The following is a 22374-nucleotide window of genomic DNA, read 5'->3' on the forward strand; positions in this document are numbered from 1 at the left end:
TTAATGCTTGATTCTGATGGCAAAAACCATGTTAAACTCCCAGATATAAAACAACCACGATAATATCTTTATATTTTGGTTGATATGATACGTATTCATTTATTTATTTAGTTTCCAAACATGTTTGATTTGGAATAATTAAGTATTGATTTATAAATCACACCTTATAGGGGACACAGCTGTTCACTTTCACCAACAGATCATTTCGAGATTCAAACTTCAAATGTCTGTTTGTAGCCTAATATTTACCCTCTGGACTCTGTCTTAAAGATGTTTTTTTTTTTTTTTTTTTTTAATATACATCTTGAATTCATTTTCAAGTTAGATGGTACAAGTATTGTTATTAAAAAAAGAGATCTGAAGATTTAAAGTAACAAAATGTTTTAACAGTTTCTTTCCTCCTTTTTTAGCCTATTTATTTTTTCTTTCAGCTTAGCCAAAATTTAAAATGAAGCAAAGCCTTCAGCATGGAACATGGGGAACAAAGTCAAAATGAGGAACTTTACAAAATAATAGACAATTTACAGATCAAGACCCAGACAGTGGTGTCGGCCCAGATCTGGCTCAGATGTGGTACACGTGAACAGTGGGTGTGCTGTGCGATAGCCAGAGCGATAGTAAAATATATATATATATATATATATATATATATATATATATATACATTCCTGCATATCTGGGAACCTCGAGTCATAGGAAATGCGGGGATACACCCTAATTTGACAGTGATTGCAGTACCAGTTTTGGCCACAATCTTGCATAGGCAGCTCCTTTAATATTTTCGTGTAGAATTTACCAGACAGTTGGAAAAAAATATGAAAGCCTGATTAAATCCTAAAGTTAATGCATATTTTTTGATAAGATATGAAGACCAATGTATATACAGTTTTCATGAGCTGATTTGGTATTCAAATGGTATTTAAAAATAAAATTCTACATGCAATAAATAATATCAAAGAAGGGACATCTCATTGAAAAAGCTTCTACAAGAATTTACTTGAAAATCTTTTTAAATCACATAAACAGGGTCCAAGTGGTCTGTGACGGGGTTGAACTTCAAAACAACTTTCAGTAAGAAAAAAAACACTCAATATCGATTAGAATTTCATGCCTGAGGCAGGCCCGTCGGCAAGGGGGGGCATTGGGAGGCAGGCCCGTCGGCAAGGGGGGGCATTGGGGGGCAATGCCCCCCCAAATGACTTACCGTGCCCCCCCAAATGATTTACAGTGCCCCTATCCCCCAAGTACGTTTGTGATTAATTTCATTCTCCTTCACTATGTAACGGTAAAAGCAGAACTTATATGACTTATATGACTTATAAGCAGAACTTATATGACGGTAATCTCTACAACGGTAGAAATGCATAACACACATTATATTCAGAAATTATTCAGAAAATTGATCTTTCAATGAATGATTACACAGAATGTAACTTGAAGCATAATTATATTCAAAATGACTGTTAAAACATCCCGAAACAGCACCCAAATCTTGCAAAGACCTACCTCATTAATTATTCAAATACCACAGCCAATGGCAAATTTCCAGCAGCAGACCTTTCAATATGTTATTTTTTGTGTTAGTAGTTTTATTTATTCAAATTACAATATGCAGTTTTTTGTGTAATTGTATATGTAATATAAATTATGTAATTCGTTTAGTTAAGCATACAGTATTGTTTATAATTCCTTTGCGCAGCTGCGCTGCGCATTACATGGAATCTCAGAATAAAAATTTGGCGGTTTTGTAGGCCTACAACAATTATGGATATAAGGAAGTTCTTCAAAGATTCGTCGTTGACAAAGACAACTTCGACCAAAAACAATGTCAGCGGAGACAACTCTGGAGCTATGGTAGGAATGGAGAATTTGCCTAATGAGACACAAGTTCACAGCGTAGACAGAGCAGCGGGTGTAATTATGAATGGGCCTACTACTAGTGACGTGATCGCCGCCGGGCCCGCCGCTGTGACTGGTCCAAATCTGCAGGCCATTGATGATCTTGGAAATGACAGACCGAATCAGATCATTTTACAGCGATACCCTGCTCGCTTGTTTAATAATAAAAATCGCTCCTTTGTGTCTTTATGGTATCAGACTCGTGACTGGCTTGAATATAGTGTCAAAGCTGATGCAGCATTCTGCTTCCCATGTCGAGTGTTCAATAGTGCGCACGCCGTAGTAGACTCGACTTTCACAGTTAAAGGGTACCGGGACTGGAAACATGCCGCTGAAAAAGACAAGGGATTCCATAAACACGCAAATTCAAAAGAACATTTGACATGTCTAGCAAGATGGAAAGAACACCAGATGCGCATGGATAGTGGAAGGGAAATTTCCACACTTCTCAATTCTGATCAGCTAAGCAGAAATCGTTATTACGTGTCTGCTCTCATTGATGTTGTGGGATTTCTCGCAGAAAATCAGTTACCTTTCAGAGGGAGCTGTGGTGCGTTTGATGACATGGCAGAGGATGGTAGTGGTCTTTTTCTCTCCCTGTTGAATTATACTGTTAAGAAAGACCCTACATTGTCTGAAATAATAAAACACATCCCCCGTAATGCAAGCTACACAAGTCCGGATATGCAAAATGAACTGATCGCCATAATGAGTAACGTTGTGACTGATGCCATTGTCCAAGAGGTGGGCGATTCGTGGTATACTATTAAAGTGGATGGGACACGGGACCCCACTGGATGTGAGAACATATCTATAGTTATTCGCTTCGTGTCTGCATTACATGAAACAACAGAACGTCTACTCACAATAGCTACAGCAGATGCCGGTGATGCCAACACACTGACAAACAAAATTATGGAAGAACTGGCAAAAGCCGGACTGAACACGTCACAAATTTTAAGTCAGGTGTATGATGGAGCTTCTGTTATGGCTGGAAAGAATGGCGGTGTGCAGAAACTACTCCAAGAAAAGCTGGGCCGAGAAATTCCATATGTTCATTGCATGAACCATCAGCTGCACCTGGTGGTTGTGAACACTTTGACAGCAGAGAAAGCAGTCACCGATTTTTTTGATGTATGTTCCACCCTGTACAGATTCTTTCGGAAGCCTACTGTTTCGGCGCAGTACAAAGGTGAGCGATTAAAGCGACTTCTTGAGCAGAGATGGACAGGACATTTATCAACAGTATCTGCAATCATTAAGTCGTTCAAGGAAATTGTTTCTTTGCTTTCGGAGATCGACGCAGAGCGCACATATGGTGCTGATGTGAGGATGGAGGCCATTGGGCTTTTGAGGGAAATTTCTCAGCCTGCGTTTATGTTCATCGCACACTTTGTAAAGACAGTGTTGATGTTGCTGGATGGCCCATGTCATGATACGTAATATGAGTCATCTATTGTTAGCCGGAAGCATAAATGTAGTGTTGGGGTTACGGGGCGGGGTTGAATCAGATAAAGGTTTTTGATGATAAAATCAAGAGCTCTCGTGTCTGCTCATTGACATATCGAGACATGGTGTCAGAAGTAAAGTACTAAAGAAAATAAAGCGACAAGTCGAGTAACGGAAATGGAAGGATTAAAGCCACCTGCGGGACTTGATCTACTGCACGGTAATTTGTCGGAAAATTGGAGGAGATTTCGGCAAAGATTTGAGCTGTATCTAGACGCAACGGGAAGCGCTAGCAAGCCAGCCAAGGTAAAGTCCTCACTATTTCTTCATGTAGCCGGCGAAGAAGCGGTTGAAGTGTATAATACCTTCACGTTCGACGAAGACGATGATAAACACAGTCTGGAGAAAATAATGGAGAAATTTGAAGAGTACTGTAATCCGAAAAAGAACATAACCTATGAAAGGTATAAGTTTTTCACGTGTGTGCAAGGGGATATGCCCATTAGCCAATACATTACAGAACTAAAGCTAAAAGCAAAGTCTTGCGAGTTTGGACTGTTGCAAGAATCTCTTATAAGAGATCGAGTGGTCTGTGGAATCACGTCAGATGCCATGAGGGAGAGACTTTTAAGAGAAGTTGATATTAGTCTCGAAAAAACAACCCAGCTGTGCATCGCGTCAGAAATGACAAAAGCTCAGATGAAGCAAATGCATGACGAAGATCACAACGCGCAAGCCTCCGCACGTGAAAGCAAGCACGTTGATGCAGAGAAACATAAGCAGGCACGCAAAAAAGAGCAACGAAATAAATACAAACCGAATGAAAAAGACAAAGCAAGCACTTTTAATTGCAAAAGATGTGGAATGGAGCATGCAGCACGCAATTGCCCGGCATTTGGCAAACAGTGCAAGAACTGTGATAAAATGAACCACTTTGCTAAGATGTGTAAATCAAAGAAAGTGCATGCGGTTGATGATGACGTCACAGATCAGAGACCCAGTCTGTTCGTTGGAGCAGTGCAAACACAGACAGGGACAGATGAATGGACAGTTGACTTGAAATTGGAGCACAAACATGTCAAATTTAAACTAGATACTGGTGCTCAAGCTAATGTCATCCCATACAGCCTGCTGCAGAGAATGGGAAAAAAGAACATTCTAAGACCCACTAATGTGAAACTGTCAACTTACACCGGAGACAAAATTCATGTGAAAGGAAAGTGTAACTGGGCGGTGAAATACAAAAAGAAGACGCATGTTCTGGAATTCATTGTTGTGAAATCAGATGCTAAACCAATATTAGGAATTAATGCATGTGAACAAATGAGGCTCATACAGAGAGTGATGGAATTGAGCAAAAGTGGCAAAATGGACATTTTCACAGAGTATGCTGATGTGTTTGAGGGCTTAGGTTGCCTTGAAGGTGAGCACACTATCCGAGTAGATGAAAATGTGGTTCCGAAAGTGCATCCACCTAGAAAAATTCCAGTAACCCTGAGAGAAAACTTGAAAACAGAACTGAACAGAATGGAAGAAATGAAAGTAATTGCAAGAATTGAAGAGCCCACTCAGTGGGTCAACCCCATTGTGATTGTGGAAAAGTCTAATGGGAAATTAAGAATATGTTTAGACCCCCGAGATCTCAACATGGCGGTAATGAGAGAACACTACCAGCTACCAACAGTAGAGGAAATAACTAGCAGACTCGTAAAAGCTCAATACTTTACAGTGTTGGATGCAAGTTTAGGCTTTTGGCAACTCAAATTAGATGAAGCCAGCTCTCGCCTTTGTACATTCAACACCCCTTTTGGCCGCTTCAGGTTCCTCCGACTCCCATTCGGTGTCAACTCCGCTCCAGAAGTTTTTCACAGGACGGTGAAGCAACTTTTTGAAGGAATTGAAGGCGTTGAGACATACATTGATGATCTTTTGATCTGGGGAGAAACAAAAGAGCAGCATGATTACAGACTGAGGCAAGTGCTAGAGAGAGCAAGAGTCAAGAACTTCAAGCTGAATAAAGAAAAGTGCAAGATAGGCTTAGAGGAAATCAAATATCTCGGTCACATCTTCGCAAAGGATGGTTTGAAACCAGATCAGACCAAAATAGAGGCTGTCAGAAGAATGCTCACACCTGAATGCAAAAAGGATGTGGAGAGATTTCTAGGCATGGTTACTTACCTCGCAAAGTTCATTCCAAACATGTCACAACACACTGAGCCATTGCGCGTACTTACTAGAGATGATGTTGCCTGGCAGTGGGAGGAGGAACATCAGCGCACGTTTGACAAATTGAAAACAATGCTTACTGAGGCCCCCTTGCTCAGGTACTACGATGTCAGGTTACCAGTAACACTTTCTGTCGATGCATCTAAAAGTGGACTGGGCGCTGTTCTACTTCAAGAAGATAAGCCAGTGGCGTATGCATCACGCGCATTGACTGAAACAGAACAGCGCTATGCGCAAATAGAGAAGGAGATGTTGGCTATTGTGTTTGGAGCAGAGCGTTTTCATCAGTGTCACAGGTCGAGGGGAGGAACGCTCGGGTGACCAACCACCCCCCCTCTAACCGAGTCACCACCGTGAGGAGCCGACACCACAGGCACACAACAGAGGACCACAGAGACAGAGATAAGTTTCAAAGGAGTAACAATCTTTATTGAACCAAGGGTTTCTCACGGTTTAAAATACTCTCATGAATGCATGATAATGGAGCAGGGGGTTGCAGCTTACTTCTCAGGTAAGGATTCTTCACAGTACAGGGTACTCTCGTTGGTGCACAGTAATGAAGCAGTGGATTAAAAGCTTACTTTTCCCCCAGCGGTGCTGCAGACTTCCAGACTCATACAGCAAGTATGGCAGGTAAGGATTCTTCACAGTACAGGGTACTCTCGTTAGTGCACGGTAGTGAAGCCGTGGATTAAAAGCTTACTTCTCCCCCAGCGGTGCTGCAGACTTCCAGACTATGGCAGGTAAGGATTCTTCACAGTACAGGGTATTCTCGTTGGTGCACGGCAATGAAGCAGTGGATTAAAAGCGTACTTTTCCCCCAGCGGTGCTGCAGACTTCCAGACTATGGCAGGTAAGGATTCTTCACAGTACAGGGTACTCTCTCTCTCTTCAGTTCACAGTAGGGCGACAGTGGGTTAAACGATTACTTTATCAGCATTGCTGTATACTTCTGGGCTCAAACAGTAAGTAGAACAGGTGAGGACATTCACAGTACACAGTACTCTCTCTTCAGTTCACAATAGGGAGACAGTGAGTCATAATGTTACTTTACCAGCGATGCTGTGTGCTTCTGGGCTCAAACAGTGGATAGAACACGTGAGGACATTCACAGTACACAGTACTCTCTCTTCAGTTCACAATAGGGAGACAGTGAGTCATAAGGTTACTTTACCAGTGGTGCTGTATGCTTCTGGACTCAAACAGCAAGTAGAACAGGTGAGGATCTTCCCAGTACAAAGTACTCTCTCTTCAGTTCACTGTATCACTCTGGGCTTCTGACGGGGGCAGATATAATAACTTTCCACGAACGTGTAAGCATTGATGAGGGCCACTTCTCAACAAAGACACAGCACACTTGTGTTCACTTCAATTCCACAGCAATAAATCAATGTGTATCAATAAGGCAAAAGCACTGCAATTCACTCACACGGTAGGGCTGATCAGAGGCCTCGCTCTGTTTGTTGTGCTCACTTTACATGGGGTTTCACTTTCAATTCCTCCTCCACACACTCTGAAACACATAGCTCCTCCAACAGTCAGATCCACACTCACTGTATCCTCTTCAAGCGGTTTAAATGTTCATAAGATAAAATCAGTTCACTTATCTTTGCTCTTTCCTTTCCCAGCACAGATCCAGTCGATAGCTCAGCCCAGCAGGCTTCCTACAAACAATCACTCTGATCCAGCAAGCTTAAATGGGCGTCTCTCCCTTTCCCCTGTCCCTTCCTTGTCAGTGGGTCCTCCATCTGAGCCTCCTCCATCTGTGTCTTCCCCGTCTGAGCCCTCCTCTCCCTTCTGTCTGTGTCCTTTTATCTTGTTTATCTTGACTCGTCAAACAGGAAACCTGTGTGAGTGCCGCTCCTCTCTCTCTCGCACCTGCAGTGCATTAGCGCTAATCAGTGCGGGCATGATTCCATCACGCCCGGAGCTGCAGTGGTGTGTTGCACACAATCCGTTCCCCTAGGGAACTTGCGACTCTGAGGAGGGTTCCGATCGCCAAGCGATTTTGTCACCCGTGACATCCCCCCTTGCCAATCGGTTCTAGTCCCTAGAACCGACGTTCCTCAATTCCATTTGCCATATCTCTCCAGTGGCTGTCCTCGGGTATCCCACTGAGGTTGTCGGGGTGGCGAGGGCGGAGCCGCTCTTACTTCACGCCTGGGTACCTCTTCGTCCCCCATCGCGTACCTGTGGCCGCTACAACTCACGGTGTGTACCCTGCCGACTACGCCACTTTTTATGTCACAGGTCGAGGGGAGGAACGCTCGGGTGACCAACCACCCCCCCTCTAACCGAGTCACCACCGTGAGGAGCCGACACCACAGGCACACAACAGAGGACCACAGAGACAGAGATAAGTTTCAAAGGAGTAACAATCTTTATTGAACCAAGGGTTTCTCACGGTTTAAAATACTCTCATGAATGCATGATAATGGAGCAGGGGGTTGCAGCTTACTTCTCAGGTAAGGATTCTTCACAGTACAGGGTACTCTCGTTGGTGCACAGTAATGAAGCAGTGGATTAAAAGCTTACTTTTCCCCCAGCGGTGCTGCAGACTTCCAGACTCATACAGCAAGTATGGCAGGTAAGGATTCTTCACAGTACAGGGTACTCTCGTTAGTGCACGGTAGTGAAGCCGTGGATTAAAAGCTTACTTCTCCCCCAGCGGTGCTGCAGACTTCCAGACTATGGCAGGTAAGGATTCTTCACAGTACAGGGTATTCTCGTTGGTGCACGGCAATGAAGCAGTGGATTAAAAGCGTACTTTTCCCCCAGCGGTGCTGCAGACTTCCAGACTATGGCAGGTAAGGATTCTTCACAGTACAGGGTACTCTCTCTCTCTTCAGTTCACAGTAGGGCGACAGTGGGTTAAACGATTACTTTATCAGCATTGCTGTATACTTCTGGGCTCAAACAGTAAGTAGAACAGGTGAGGACATTCACAGTACACAGTACTCTCTCTTCAGTTCACAATAGGGAGACAGTGAGTCATAATGTTACTTTACCAGCGATGCTGTGTGCTTCTGGGCTCAAACAGTGGATAGAACACGTGAGGACATTCACAGTACACAGTACTCTCTCTTCAGTTCACAATAGGGAGACAGTGAGTCATAAGGTTACTTTACCAGTGGTGCTGTATGCTTCTGGACTCAAACAGCAAGTAGAACAGGTGAGGATCTTCCCAGTACAAAGTACTCTCTCTTCAGTTCACTGTATCACTCTGGGCTTCTGACGGGGGCAGATATAATAACTTTCCACGAACGTGTAAGCATTGATGAGGGCCACTTCTCAACAAAGACACAGCACACTTGTGTTCACTTCAATTCCACAGCAATAAATCAATGTGTATCAATAAGGCAAAAGCACTGCAATTCACTCACACGGTAGGGCTGATCAGAGGCCTCGCTCTGTTTGTTGTGCTCACTTTACATGGGGTTTCACTTTCAATTCCTCCTCCACACACTCTGAAACACATAGCTCCTCCAACAGTCAGATCCACACTCACTGTATCCTCTTCAAGCGGTTTAAATGTTCATAAGATAAAATCAGTTCACTTATCTTTGCTCTTTCCTTTCCCAGCACAGATCCAGTCGATAGCTCAGCCCAGCAGGCTTCCTACAAACAATCACTCTGATCCAGCAAGCTTAAATGGGCGTCTCTCCCTTTCCCCTGTCCCTTCCTTGTCAGTGGGTCCTCCATCTGAGCCTCCTCCATCTGTGTCTTCCCCGTCTGAGCCCTCCTCTCCCTTCTGTCTGTGTCCTTTTATCTTGTTTATCTTGACTCGTCAAACAGGAAACCTGTGTGAGTGCCGCTCCTCTCTCTCTCGCACCTGCAGTGCATTAGCGCTAATCAGTGCGGGCATGATTCCATCACGCCCGGAGCTGCAGTGGTGTGTTGCACACAATCCGTTCCCCTAGGGAACTTGCGACTCTGAGGAGGGTTCCGATCGCCAAGCGATTTTGTCACCCGTGACATCAGTATGTGTATGGACGAGAGGTAGACGTACAAACAGACCACAAACCGCTTGAAGCAATAATGAAAAAGCCGTTGAGCAGTGCTCCAGCTAGAATACAGAGACTGTTGATGAGATTACAGAAATATCAAGTGAACGTAAAGTACAAGCCAGATAAGGAGATGTATATAGCGGATGCATTATCCAGAGCGTACTTACCAGAGACCGGCTCTCCTGATAACGAATTAGAAGCCCAGGTTCATATGGTAATGTCAAACTTGCCTGTGTCAAATGAGAAACTTGATGAATTCAAAAAGGAAAGTAAAGAGGATGTGATTCTGACAAAACTCAAAGAGACAGTGCTAAATGGATGGCCTGAAAAAAAGAGCCAAACAGCAAAAGAAATTCAAGGATATTGGAACTTCAGAGAGGAAATCTCAGTTGTGGATGGAGTTTTGTTCAAAGGAGAACGGCTCATAGTTCCAGCATCAATGAGAGCAGAAATGCTAAAGAGAATTCATGAAAGCCACCTAGGCATAGAAAGCTGCAGACGGAGAGCGAGAGATGTGTTATTTTGGCCTGGATTGTCACAAAGCATAACTGAGATGGTAAACAACTGTGAAGTGTGCAGCACATACCAAAAACGACAAACCAAAGAGCCATTACATCCACACGCCATTCCTGAAAGGCCCTGGCAGAAAATAGGCATTGACTTGTTTACGTTTGACCAACAGGAGTATCTGCTTTTAGTGGATTACCACTCCAAGTTCATTGAAATTGAGTGGTTGAGATCAGATACCAGAAGTATAACAGTCATAACCCATCTGAAGTCACAATTCGCTAGACATGGAATTCCTGAAACAGTAATTTCAGACAATGGGCCACAGTTTAGCTCACGTGAATTTCAAACCTTTGCAAAAGAGTGGGAATTCATGCACAAAACCTCGAGCCCCCATCACGCACAGGCCAATGGCATGGCAGAGAGAGGAGTACAGACTGTAAAAAACATGCTTAAGAAGGCTAAGGCAGATGGGAAAGATCCTTACCTGTCTCTGCTGAATCTGAGAAGCACACCTATGGAGAATATAGGAGTATCTCCAGCCCAACTGTTAATGAGTCGAAGACTGAGAACAAGACTTCCGATTTTACCAGAGTTGTTGAAGCCTCGCATGGTAACTAACCCAGTACAGCAGTTGTTAGAAAGCAGACAAAAGAAGCAAAAGGAATATTTCGACCAAAGATCAAGAACTCTTCAGAAACTTCAGGTTGGTAACAATGTAAGAATGTGGCAAGATGGAACATGGAATCCAGCTGAAGTTACTGGACTTTCAGAGCAGCCAAGATCTTATGTCATTCAGACACCTGAGGGAAAGGTGTACAGAAGAAACAGAAAGTTTTTAATGAAATCAAAAGAACAAAGTGAAACACCAAGGAAGGACATGGACAATCGTGAAGTGACGCAAGAAAATGGGTGTGACAACACAGAGGAAAAACAGGAAATGGATATTCAAACCTGGAAAAGAGATGCCAATCCAACCAAGCTCTCAAGTGTTCCAGTGACAACTGCAAGTGGACGTGTAGTCTCAAAACCAAGAAGGCTGATTGAGGAGTAGTTCTTTGGAATTATTAATTTTCTTTAAGTTTAAACAATTTCATAGTTCAAAGGACATTTATGTTAAAGAAAAGCCTGACATATGTTTAAAAAAAAAAAAAAGGAGATGTCATGATACGTAATATGAGTCATCTATTGTTAGCCGGAAGCATAAATGTAGTGTTGGGGTTACGGGGCGGGGTTGAATCAGATAAAGGTTTTTGATGATAAAATCAAGAGCTCTCGTGTCTGCTCATTGACATATCGAAACAGCCCAAACAAGCTTTTGCAAAGTGAGGACATGGACCTGTTGACTGGGTTGGAACTGGTCGCGAGTGCCACTAAGTGTGTGAGTGAACTCCGATGTGAGGCCAAGTTCACAGAGCTGTGGGATGCGGTCACCGTCACCGATTTGGATATTACTTCCGCACCTCCAAAACGGCAGCGCACACTAAATAAGAATTTACACCAGTATTTCGTTGAAGAAACAACAGGACAAAAGGACAATGACAAACCAGAGCTACAGAGGCTTTATTACAGTGCACTTGACACACTTCTTGGAGAAATCAACCATCGAAAAGCGAAAAGCGAAATTGACAACACAAAATCTCCTTTCAAAGTACCACACAACATTAGAAGCAATGCCAAGTGTTCTAACAGCTTTGAAGACCGGATTGACGCTTGGTGCTTCAACCGCAATGTGTGAAAATTCATTTTCAGTTTTGAGGAATGTTTTCACCGACCACAGACGTTCTATGCGCCACACACGCAAGGCCCAGCTCATTCAGCTGGCATTTGAGAAGGATCTCACACGCAAGTGTCAACATGAATGGAAGGATAAAGTTCTTCGGCGATTTCACTCGGAGACGCGCCGCCTTCAGCTATTTTAATTCGTGAATACAATGCTTGCCTGCTATTGCATTTGTATTGCAGTAGCCTATGCAATGCATTGAATTGTATTAATTTTTTTTATTAAGTTGATTCATAAGTCAAATTGTTTTGTCAAATTGTTCAAATTGTTTTTGTTGCAGTTTTAGATTGGACTTGTATGTAATTACATTCATTACGTTGATTGTGCCTGTTACTACTCAAGAAAGACACTAGATGGCAGTGGCACTGTGTTATGTAAGTGACGAACAATGCATTGACAAAAAATATTAGCCAAATGTGGAAATGTTAAGATAAAATAAACAGAGACGTTGAGACCATGGTGAAGTATTTTATTCGAATAACTGAACAATTATTTACACTTATTGAACACTTATTTTAGTTATAGCTTAATATGGGTTGTTGTTTTGGAATGTCTCAGATCATTTAAAAAAGTGTGCCCCCCTATGAAAATTAAATGCCCCCCCATTTGGTATGTTCTGGCGACGGCCCTGGCCTGAGGTGGGAAAATATATTTTCTTAAAGGTTTGACTAATCCACTATAACATGAAATGATCAGAAATATAACTCTTTGAGGTATTAAAAAATGGTATGACCCAAAAGGCACCAATCTCAGAGAATCACCCGGGGAACTGTGATCGTTTTGGGTAAATTCATTCTCGCGTATCGCCACTGGAGGGCGCTCCGGACTGCACGTTGTTTGGCTGGTGCTGACAAAGTAATAAAACGGAGAACAAGTTGTTCCCTTTACTCACTGTTGTGTCTGTTCCTATAAGAAAATAAATATTATCTGTGTTATATTAGCATGATGCAGACATAACAATAGTCTATATATTGTAACTTGACTATGTCCTTATTTGACTACTACCATTACCAAGCATTTGATTGTTTAGAATATGATTAAATGTGACATTATAATGAAGATTGTTTTAAGATCACTTGAATTAAAAGTTTTATTAAAAGCCTAATAAATGTTAAAATGCATAGCTATCAATTATATCATAATCATAATGCAGAATGACTAATGGCTACAATTGTTAGGGTCATTTTCATAGACACATTTTGAAAGATACTCGGCCTACCTGTTTCGTTAATTTTGGGGATTAAATGTAAAATATTTTTATATAAAAATGTTAGGTGCTATTAATTTATATTAATTAGAGGAAAAAGGTGTGATTAATTAGTTATGTTTTTTTAATAGATGTTAAAAGTTCAAGACAAGTTCAACCGTTTCTCGATAGGGAGACTTATATTAAAAAATGTACAAGGAATTGTCATATATTTGGCTTTTTTGAGAATTGTGAAGACCCCCATACTGAGATATAATTAAATTTTCAAAATAAATAGAGTTTTGTTATTGTGGAAAAAGCATTTTCTGTTCACGATTTTAGCTTTTCTTGAGCTTGACCGCCATTGAGAAAATCCAAATAACACCGGCAAGCTGCTTTCTGTATTTTTTTATTTTTAGTAGGCTACAAAACGTTTTGTTGATTTCCATGCTTTGAGCAAAGATATATTTTACCAAATAAAGACAGAACAAATAGCATTTCTTATATCCTTAATGCTATATTTTTGTTTTAAAACATTAATATTATTATCAGTGAAAATGTTCCCACAAAGATCATCCATGCTGATTTCCACTGGATTATTACTTGTACACATAACTTGCGCATGTGGCCTAATTTGTTCTTGTTAAATTTAAAGGTTTTCCAAATGAGCGACTGCGTGCACGAGGTTATTTGCATAAAACACACCCAAGCGTCTCCATATTTGGGGTTATTGCCTTATACGGTGCGGATCCTATACTTTATTCCTATATGCAGTGTTCTAGTCAAACACACCTTGTAAAGGAGGTTAGGGTATTGGAAAATTATATATTGGTTTACATATAATAAATTATATAGAAATTAATGATAGAGGGCATTGCTCATTCTTCTCTCCTTCACCTCCTCCAAAGCGGGACTTTAACAAAACTCTTTGACGGAACGATCACACATTTTTACATAGGCCTACTACAATTCAGTGTTTTCAACCACATCATTATTTTAGGTCTCAGACATTCAAATAAAGTAGGCTACTGTAAAAAAAAATTGACTTACTTTTATGGATTTAGGGAAAACTTGATGAATTTACGCGATGTAAATCCGACATCCTCTGAACTCGTGGCGCATATCAATACACTGTAAAAAATGCCTGTGAAATCTACAGTTATTTACTGTAGATGTCACAGTAACAATACTGTAAATGATTTTTACAGTAGAATATTGTAAAGTTTACAGTAAGACCTTAAAAATCACAGTAGTTCAAGCATTACAGTGGAAATCACAGTAGTCAAAGCATTACTGTAAAAAATCACAATACAGCCACTAAAGTACTGTAAATAGTAAAGTAAACTACTGTAATTTTCCTTTTTTATCATCTTTCTTTGTAACCCTCGTGTTGTAACTTGTACTCTGATGCACCTGCTGCATGAGCTTTCTATATATATATATATATATACTATATATAAAGAATTTAAATATCTTTTGTTTGTTTGTATTTGTGACTGTAAATGGGTGTTAACAGGGCATAAACATATTTAATCCTTATCTTAAACTTCTCCAAAGTCTCCCCTAACAATATAGGCTTCATAAATGCATAATTTTTTGAGATATCATATCATCCTCTGATTTGAAATGAAGCATGACCATTGGTTATAAGTTGCAATAGTATTCACACTTTTCTATAAATATTAACATATACATTTAATAAATATATTCTTAATGTTGGTTGTTTTTATCTTTTAGCTTAACGTTATATACTTCAATATTAATAACATTTGATTAATCATGAGTTTTGAATTTGAGCCAAAACTCTCAAGCTTTCTAAGTATGTTTTGATTAATGTATCTATTCAGAATGAAGAAACCTTTTTATTATGTGTAGGTTATGTGTGCATTACTTTCCAAAATTGGGGCTGCCTGGTTAACTCATAAATACGTAACATGGGATTTTTATTTTACAAAAATCAGTGTTTTTATATGTATATATATATTTTCGAAAGCAAGAGAGATAAATGTGCAAGTTTCCAGAGCTGTTTCTGAGCTGCAAGGCGAAATCAAAACGCCGTCAGAGTGGGCGGGGTTTAGGCAGTCAAAGCTAGAGTCTGTTAGAAAAAAGCGCGAAAGAAGCATTTGAATGTCTGTTTCGTCGTCAGTGACAGAAAAGCTAAGTTAATAGTCGAATTTACGTTTTCGTAACAGCCTTTAACGTTAAGCTCCGTTAATAAGTCTAGTATTTTTCAAATGTGCGTTTCTTTATACACGGCTTTGTCTTGTGGTTGTAACGTTATTTATTTTGTTTTCGTCTTTGTGTTGATATCTTTCACTTTTTGCCTGAGAGGAATTCAGCGAAAACGTTTCCGTGAGAGCGCCGACGGAGACGTTTTTACAGCCTTTAAACGTTATTAGTATTAGTTAGCCAACAGTTTACCTAGTTATCGGTAGCTAGATAGCCAGGAGAATATTTTTCCCCCACCCGTTGCCTCAGCCGGAGTTTCCATCTTGGGATCGCGGATCCTTCACCAACTGCTAATGGGGATTCGGGACTTCCAGAAAATCAGTAAGTTAAGTAACGTTAACTTTACGTACCATTTTACACCCCCCAACATAATGCAGGTTGACAAGCCTCCAATTGTTCAAGTAAATACAGGTTTGTTTGTGTCAGGTTTATGTTATTGGTGGTTGAGCATTTTTTCTTTAATAGACCTCACCTCACAACAATAACGTTAAGTTATAACATGGTGCTAACGTCTATCTCAATTATTGGTTAAATGCTGGGTAACTTAACAGTTAAAGTCACTGTTGTCCACTGTGTGAACAATATTTTAATTCAGAGAAAATTGATGTAACTTAGAGTGGTAATTGATTAAGTTATTGTGGTAAGTTACTTAGTTTTTTTATGAGTAAACATGCACAAACCTAAAGAGAAAAAAAAGGCTCATTGCTTTCTTATCAACAATTTTTATAAAGCTTTTTCTATCCTAGTTAGTTACCTTCTTTCGAGTGACTCTTTATCTTTGCTGGCATAGGAGACTAACTGTTAACGGTACCACTCCCTCAGATGTAGAAGAGGCCCAGCTGTCTCCTCCCTATCACTCCAAGGATTATCATGCTTGGTAAGTTTCACATTCACTGTTAACAAATCCTTAATGTATTAACTTTATGCACAAGAAAAGCAACGTTTCTGGAAAACACTAGTGAATGCAGAGTTTGTGTCGTGCCATTCTCTGCACTAGTCAGCAGTCACTTCAAAAACTTAAGTTATGTGGAGTAAGTTACTCTCTTATTTTTAGTAGCCACCTATAATGTCGTGATTACTATTTCAGATTGCTTGCTATGCCTGTGTCACTCATTGTTTTTCTATCACCAAACCAGTAACTGCTATTTAAAATCCTTAAAATTCACCTCAAAATGAAAGTTTCCGAATAATTTACAAGATATCCATGTCTTTCTTTCCTTCCTCAATGAAAGAGAAATGACATTTTTGTAGGAAAACATTTCTAGATTTTTCTTTGAATAATGGGCTCCAGTAGTCCAACAATTGTAGATAAAAAAGTATATAAATTATAATTTTTTTTTTCAGAAAATGACTGATCATTTCGCTAGATAAGACCCTAATCCTCAGCTGGGAACCTGTATAGTGCGTTGAAGTACTTCAAAGACCTTTGAAACTGCATTCATTTGGACTTTAAAACGTTGTTTACAATTGAAGCCCATTATCCAAAGAAAAATCAAGAAATGTTTTCCTCAAACTTAATTTCTCTTCCACTGAGGAAAGAAAGACATGGATATCTTGGATGGCATTAGGGTGAGTAAATTATTAGGAGATTTTCATTTTGAGGTGAACTAATCAATCCTTTAATCCACTGCTTCAAATATATGTATGCTCCCTGCCCTGTTTTTACAATAATTTATGTGGAAAAAATCTTTTATTGAATGTATCGCTATGAAATATAATTTTTGTGATGACTCTTGTCTTTACTAAGGAGAGACTGCAAAAAAATGGATGCTGTCGATCAAGGGGAGGGTAGTAACCCCACCTGGTGCTCACATGGTGGACTTCACCACTGCCTTGGCCGCTCTCTTCGCCTGTTACGTATTCAACCTACAGTATTAGGTGGAAGCCAGCACAACACTGGAGTTTGATCAGAGGTATTTTTATATGAAATAATTTGATTGCAATGTAAAAGCACATTGACAATTGAAAAGCTGTTCAAAATCATCTTCTCCCTTTAAAATGTTATGTAATAGGTAGGGCCCTATGAAATCCATTTTATTTTTTCCCAAATTCCGTTTTATTTTTTCCCAAATTTCGTTTTTTCCGTTTTAATTTTAGGGAATTAGGTTTTTTTTTACCCTTGACTGTTATTTTAGTTGTAAAAAATAGTATGCTTTTAAAGTTAATGATAAAAATCTATTAAAAAAATAAAAATAAATTAGGAATGACCTTAAATTTATTGAGGTAATACAGACAATTACTCAGTAGCCTTTTCAGGACAAATACTGCATGATGCAACATAACACTGCACTCTTCAAGTAACAACAAAATATGGTTATGAGCTTTAAACTGTCCAGTAATATAAATTATATTAGTTTATAAGTTTAAATAAAGTCACACTCTGTCTCTCATGGAGTTCGCTTCGCCTTTGTCCAGTCCGGCGCCTCAGACAGACGTGGTGTGCACGTCGTGTGTATGTGTGTGTGTGTGTGAGAGACGCGTGAGTGAGAGAGAGACGGAGGGAGAGCGGGGAAATACAACTGAATGAATACGCTGCGTGTTTTAAATAGTGTTAAAAACCGAAACGCAGTATGTGGCGGCGAATTAAGTGTGGGAAACACTGCATAAGTCACGTGCGAACTGCTCGGCACTGACGGCTTATACCGTTGAGTTTCTTAACTTTTAGTCGACGAAAGGAGAGCCGCTTCGCCATGCTTTCATTGTTTTGATTTCGTCATTGGAGCTGAAATGATGGGTTGGGGGGTTGAGTCGCCCAGATTTGCTTCCCCCGGTCTGCATTTTCAACAGACATACGTTCTTCTCCCACACAAAAACAGAATTTCAAACCAAATATGTAAAAATCCACGAAATTCCGCGTTAACACTAGATTCCGCGTTAATTGGCCAATTCCGCGATTCCGTCCGCGATTTCGTTATCGCGGAAATCATAGGGCTCTAAATAAGGCTGGGCGATATGTCTGAAAACTGTATCACGATATAAGTGTTTCATATTGGTTGATATCGACAATTATTGATATTTTTATGACCTATTTAAAATAAGGACCATGAGAAAAATATATTACATTTAAACATTTTTATTTTAAACCTAACGCCACCTTCACACTGGCAGTTGAAATCAGCTCCGTAATACGCAATACGTTCCCAACGGACGTCGTACTACACAGTGAAAAGCGTCGGACGCGGGTAGAACGAAAATGGCGGAGAGATTAAAGTTTGATTCTGTCAGTTCTGTATGATCTCTCTGATGAGGGTTATGCTGCGTGAGGAAAGTTGCTCAGGACGTTGACATGTCAGGTCGGCTAAAAAAATGTGATATAGTGGTCAATAGTTCAATGTCTACCTTCAATTTAATTGTATTAACTGCCCTTATAAACGTTAGAAAGTCATGAAAATAAAAAATGACATCACAACTTATCGTTATAAAATCAATATTTATTTTATTAAAAGTTAATAATTCAGGTTTGTTTATCAGTACCATAGCAACGGTCAACTTCCGCTGGAATTGTCGGATAGGAACCGTCCGTAGCTTTTCGCAAGAGTTCAAATTTTTGAACGCATCCGGATGACCAACGGACACGATTTTCTTCGCACCGCACTCGGTCGGACCCGTTTCGGACCCATTTGCATGCGGTCTGCGAATCTCCATAGGAAATGAATGACTTCCGGTCGTTTCGCAGCCGCATCGGAGCTGATTTCAACTGCCAGTGTGAAGGCGGCGTAAAGGATTAGTTCACCTCAAAATGTAAATTTCCTTATAATTAACTCACCCCAATGGCATCCAAGATATCCATCTCTTTCTTTCTTCAGTGGAAAAGAATTTAAAGGAGAACTCCAGCGTAAAATGAACCGTTGGTCTAATAACACATTTTTACCTAGTCAGCCGTTCTCTGATATTTGTTTTCATGATAATCGAATGTAAAGAGTTTTATCTCTAAAAACTGTTTAGATTATAACGCTAGTATATGGGGACATATAATAAGTAAGATCTATCGCTAGTTAATACCACTAACAAGGCTCAAAATAGCCCCACACTAACACCAAACGGCATTCGTGGTTCGACTTGTCGAGACTGTTTTCCCAAGATGGCTCCTGCCTGTATACGCGAAGTGGACTGTCTTGATAAAATATCTTCTTATTATACTGTCTGTACACTTACAAAGTTCTCAATGCTTCGTTTTGGATGTAGGGACCCTCATTATGTTACTATGTTAGTGTGGGGCTATTTTGAGCCTTGTTAGTGGTATTAACTAGCGATTTCTTTTTACTTAGTCAATGCCCCCATTACTAGCGTTATACACTAAACAGTTTTTAGAGATAAAACTCTTTACATTCGATTATCATAAAAACAAATCTCAGAGAATGGTCGACTAGGTACCAATATGTTATTAGACCAAAGGTTAATTTTGCACTGGAGTTCTCCTTTAAGAACTAATCCTTTAAAGGGAAAATTAAGCAGTCAATCAAGTTTACAAGATTTACTAGATGGATTTCCACTATAATCAACAATTATATAAGACACATGACAAATGTAAACATATAAAAGAAAAAAAGTAAAAACTTAATATCTTTCGCCGCCAGGGTGGCGCCATTGCGCAGTATTCTAACATGTGACGTAACGGGGTTGGTTGGCTTTAGTTAATAGGCTTTGGGCAGTGAATATCCCAACATCAAACTGTTTACACCACAGTGTTTTGACCGCGGACGACTAATGTTAGGTACAGTTATTAGACAAAAAGACAATGTCTAATGTTATGTTGACAATCTGCAGTGTGTTCACGTGTTCAAACATTGTTCACGATGTCTGCCATCATATTCCCGTCTCGTCAACACCATGTAAGTTACGTTGCTATGTAGAGCAACACCATGTAAGTTACGTTGCTATGTAACCACCACCGGTGGTGGTTTGGGGCGAAGAGCGGGTTTGAAATGCTAACAGGTGTCAGTATGGCTGTTGAATTGCGATGCCCACTGTGTCAGAGTCCATCTGCTTTCAAGAGGTTGATCTTGACCATGCGTGGTCAATTCTGCATCACTGGCACGCACGTTTACCATGCTATACCATCTATACTAGTTAAAACTCATAAATAACTACAAATAACTAATGTTAGGGTAATCTGTTATGTTTTGTTGCGTGTTTCTTAAAAAAAAAAAAATATATATATATATATATATATATATATATATATATCGGCCGATATATAGGAATATCGGATTTTAAAACCAACAAATATTTGTATCGGTATCGGCCTTCAAAATCCTTTATCAGTCGGGCTCTAGTTAAAATAACTGATCTGTCACGAGACGTCTGAATCGGTGTATAACAAATTGGTAACACTTTACAATATGGTTACATTTATTAAACTCTAGTTAACTACATTAGTTAACATTAACTATTAATAAACTGCACTTCTACAGCATTTATTAAACTTTCTAAATGTTAATTTCACCATTTACTAGTAGCCTAAATTATTTAAATAAGTTGTATTTGTTAAAGGAACACTCCACTTTTGTTTTTTATTGGCTCTACAACTCTCCCAGAGTTAAACAGTTGAGTTTTACCGTTTTCGAAACCATTCAGTCGATTTAATGTGTTTTCTTCTTTAATTTCAGGGCTCCAAATAGGATTCTCTGTCTCCAAGGTCAAGGCATGCAAGAGGCCATAGACCTTTGCCAAGTGGCAGGGGAAGTTTATTTTCCTTTCTGTTTTAAATGTTCATGCAAATGTTAAATATATATTTTTTTAATGTTCAATGTTTTATTTTATTTCAATATTGCCATAATGTTATTTATTGCTCTTTAGAATGGGGTAATCAGTTATTTGCACAACTTCAAAGTAGTTAAATTTTTTGACTGTATTGTATCAATTTGCATTATTGTTCCATTATAGCAACTAGTCATACGGAACTAGTGAATGAACTAGTAACAGTTTGCTCTGTAACTTTACAAATCTTGTAATGAAATAGGCTCGTTGTATCAATTTGTATTAGCCTATTGTTCCGTCATAGCAACCTGTCATACAGAACTATTGAATGAACTAATAACAATTTGCTCTGTAACTTTAAAAAAACGTTTTGTAAAATTTTCTTCAGTCGTAAATTAAAGGAACACGACAACTTGTTGGGACTTTAGCATATTCACTGTATCCCCCAGAGTTAGATATATCTCGTGCATGCTGTAACTCTGTCTGACACACCCACCGCTAGCCTAGCTTAGCACAAAGACTGGGTCTAAATGGCTCCAACTAGCATACTAATCCCAATAAGTGACAAAATAACGCAAACATTTTCCTATTTACATGTTGTGATTTGTATAGTCACAGAGTGTACAAAAAACAAGGTCATATGTGACACAGCCATCTTTACCGTATAAATATTGGGAACTATATTCTCAGAAGGCGAAGCACTGCTACTTGGGCGGAGTGATAACCGCAGCACCCGAGACGCGTTATGGAGAGGAGCAGAGAGTTCGTTCAGAGTTGGAATAATAGAGTCAGCAATTACTAGATTGTGAAAGCATAGTTTACAATCATGGGTGTTCGCTGTATTGTAAAGAGCTGCGACAATAAATGGGAGACCAGGTAATGCCATGATGTTTCAAAGAATTCCGAACAAAAATGCATCCTGACTAATAAATATCACAGGTCAGCATTTTTGTTTGGAATTCTTTGAAACATCATGGCATTACCTGGTCTCCCATTTATTGTCGCAGCTCTTTACAATACAGCGAACACCCGTGATTGTAAACTATGCTTTCACTATCTAGTAATTGCTGACTCTATTAATCCAACTCTGAACGAACTCTCTGCTCCTCTCCACGGCGCGTCTCAGGTGCTGCGGTTATCACTAGCAGTGGTTCGCCTTCTGAGACTATAGTTCCCAATATGCGGTTAAATGATGGCTGTGTCTCATATGACCTTGTTATTTGTACACTCTGATTTATACAAATCACAACATAAATAGGAAAATGTTTGCGTTATTTTGTTACTTATTGGGATTAGTATGCTAGCTGGAGCCATTTACATCCAGTCTTTGTGCTAAGCTATAGGCTAGCGGTGGGTGTGTCAGACAGAGTTACAGCACGCATGGAGAT

General features: G+C 39.8%; 1 protein-coding gene and 1 long non-coding RNA gene across 2 annotated transcripts; both read left to right on the forward strand.

Moving 5' to 3' along the window:
• Nucleotides 1-1764: 1764 nt before the first annotated feature.
• Nucleotides 1765-3342, forward strand: LOC148981336 (zinc finger MYM-type protein 1-like). The gene has a single exon (XM_089130742.1). The coding sequence runs from the start codon at nucleotides 1765-1767 to the stop codon at nucleotides 3340-3342; it is 1578 nt and encodes a 525-aa protein (XP_088986868.1).
• An 11852-nt stretch (nucleotides 3343-15194) lies between these two features.
• On the forward strand, nucleotides 15195-21509 carry LOC148981337 (uncharacterized). Its single transcript, XR_016168456.1, has 4 exons — nucleotides 15195-15607; nucleotides 16077-16163; nucleotides 17034-17199; nucleotides 20896-21509. It is a non-coding gene; the product is annotated as an uncharacterized LOC148981337 (long non-coding RNA).
• The last annotated feature ends 865 nt before the right edge of the window (nucleotides 21510-22374 follow it).

This window comes from Pimephales promelas, chromosome 5 (assembly GCF_988280905.1).
Source record: "Pimephales promelas chromosome 5, fPimPro1.hap1.1, whole genome shotgun sequence".
In the NCBI taxonomy this organism is placed as follows: domain Eukaryota; kingdom Metazoa; phylum Chordata; class Actinopteri; order Cypriniformes; family Leuciscidae; genus Pimephales; species Pimephales promelas.

What these genes read in the sequence shown, in the direction of transcription:
- LOC148981336 (XM_089130742.1), top strand. Translation starts at nt 1,765, where the DNA reads ATGGATATAAGGAAGTTCTTCAAAGATTCGTCGTTGACAAAGACAACT.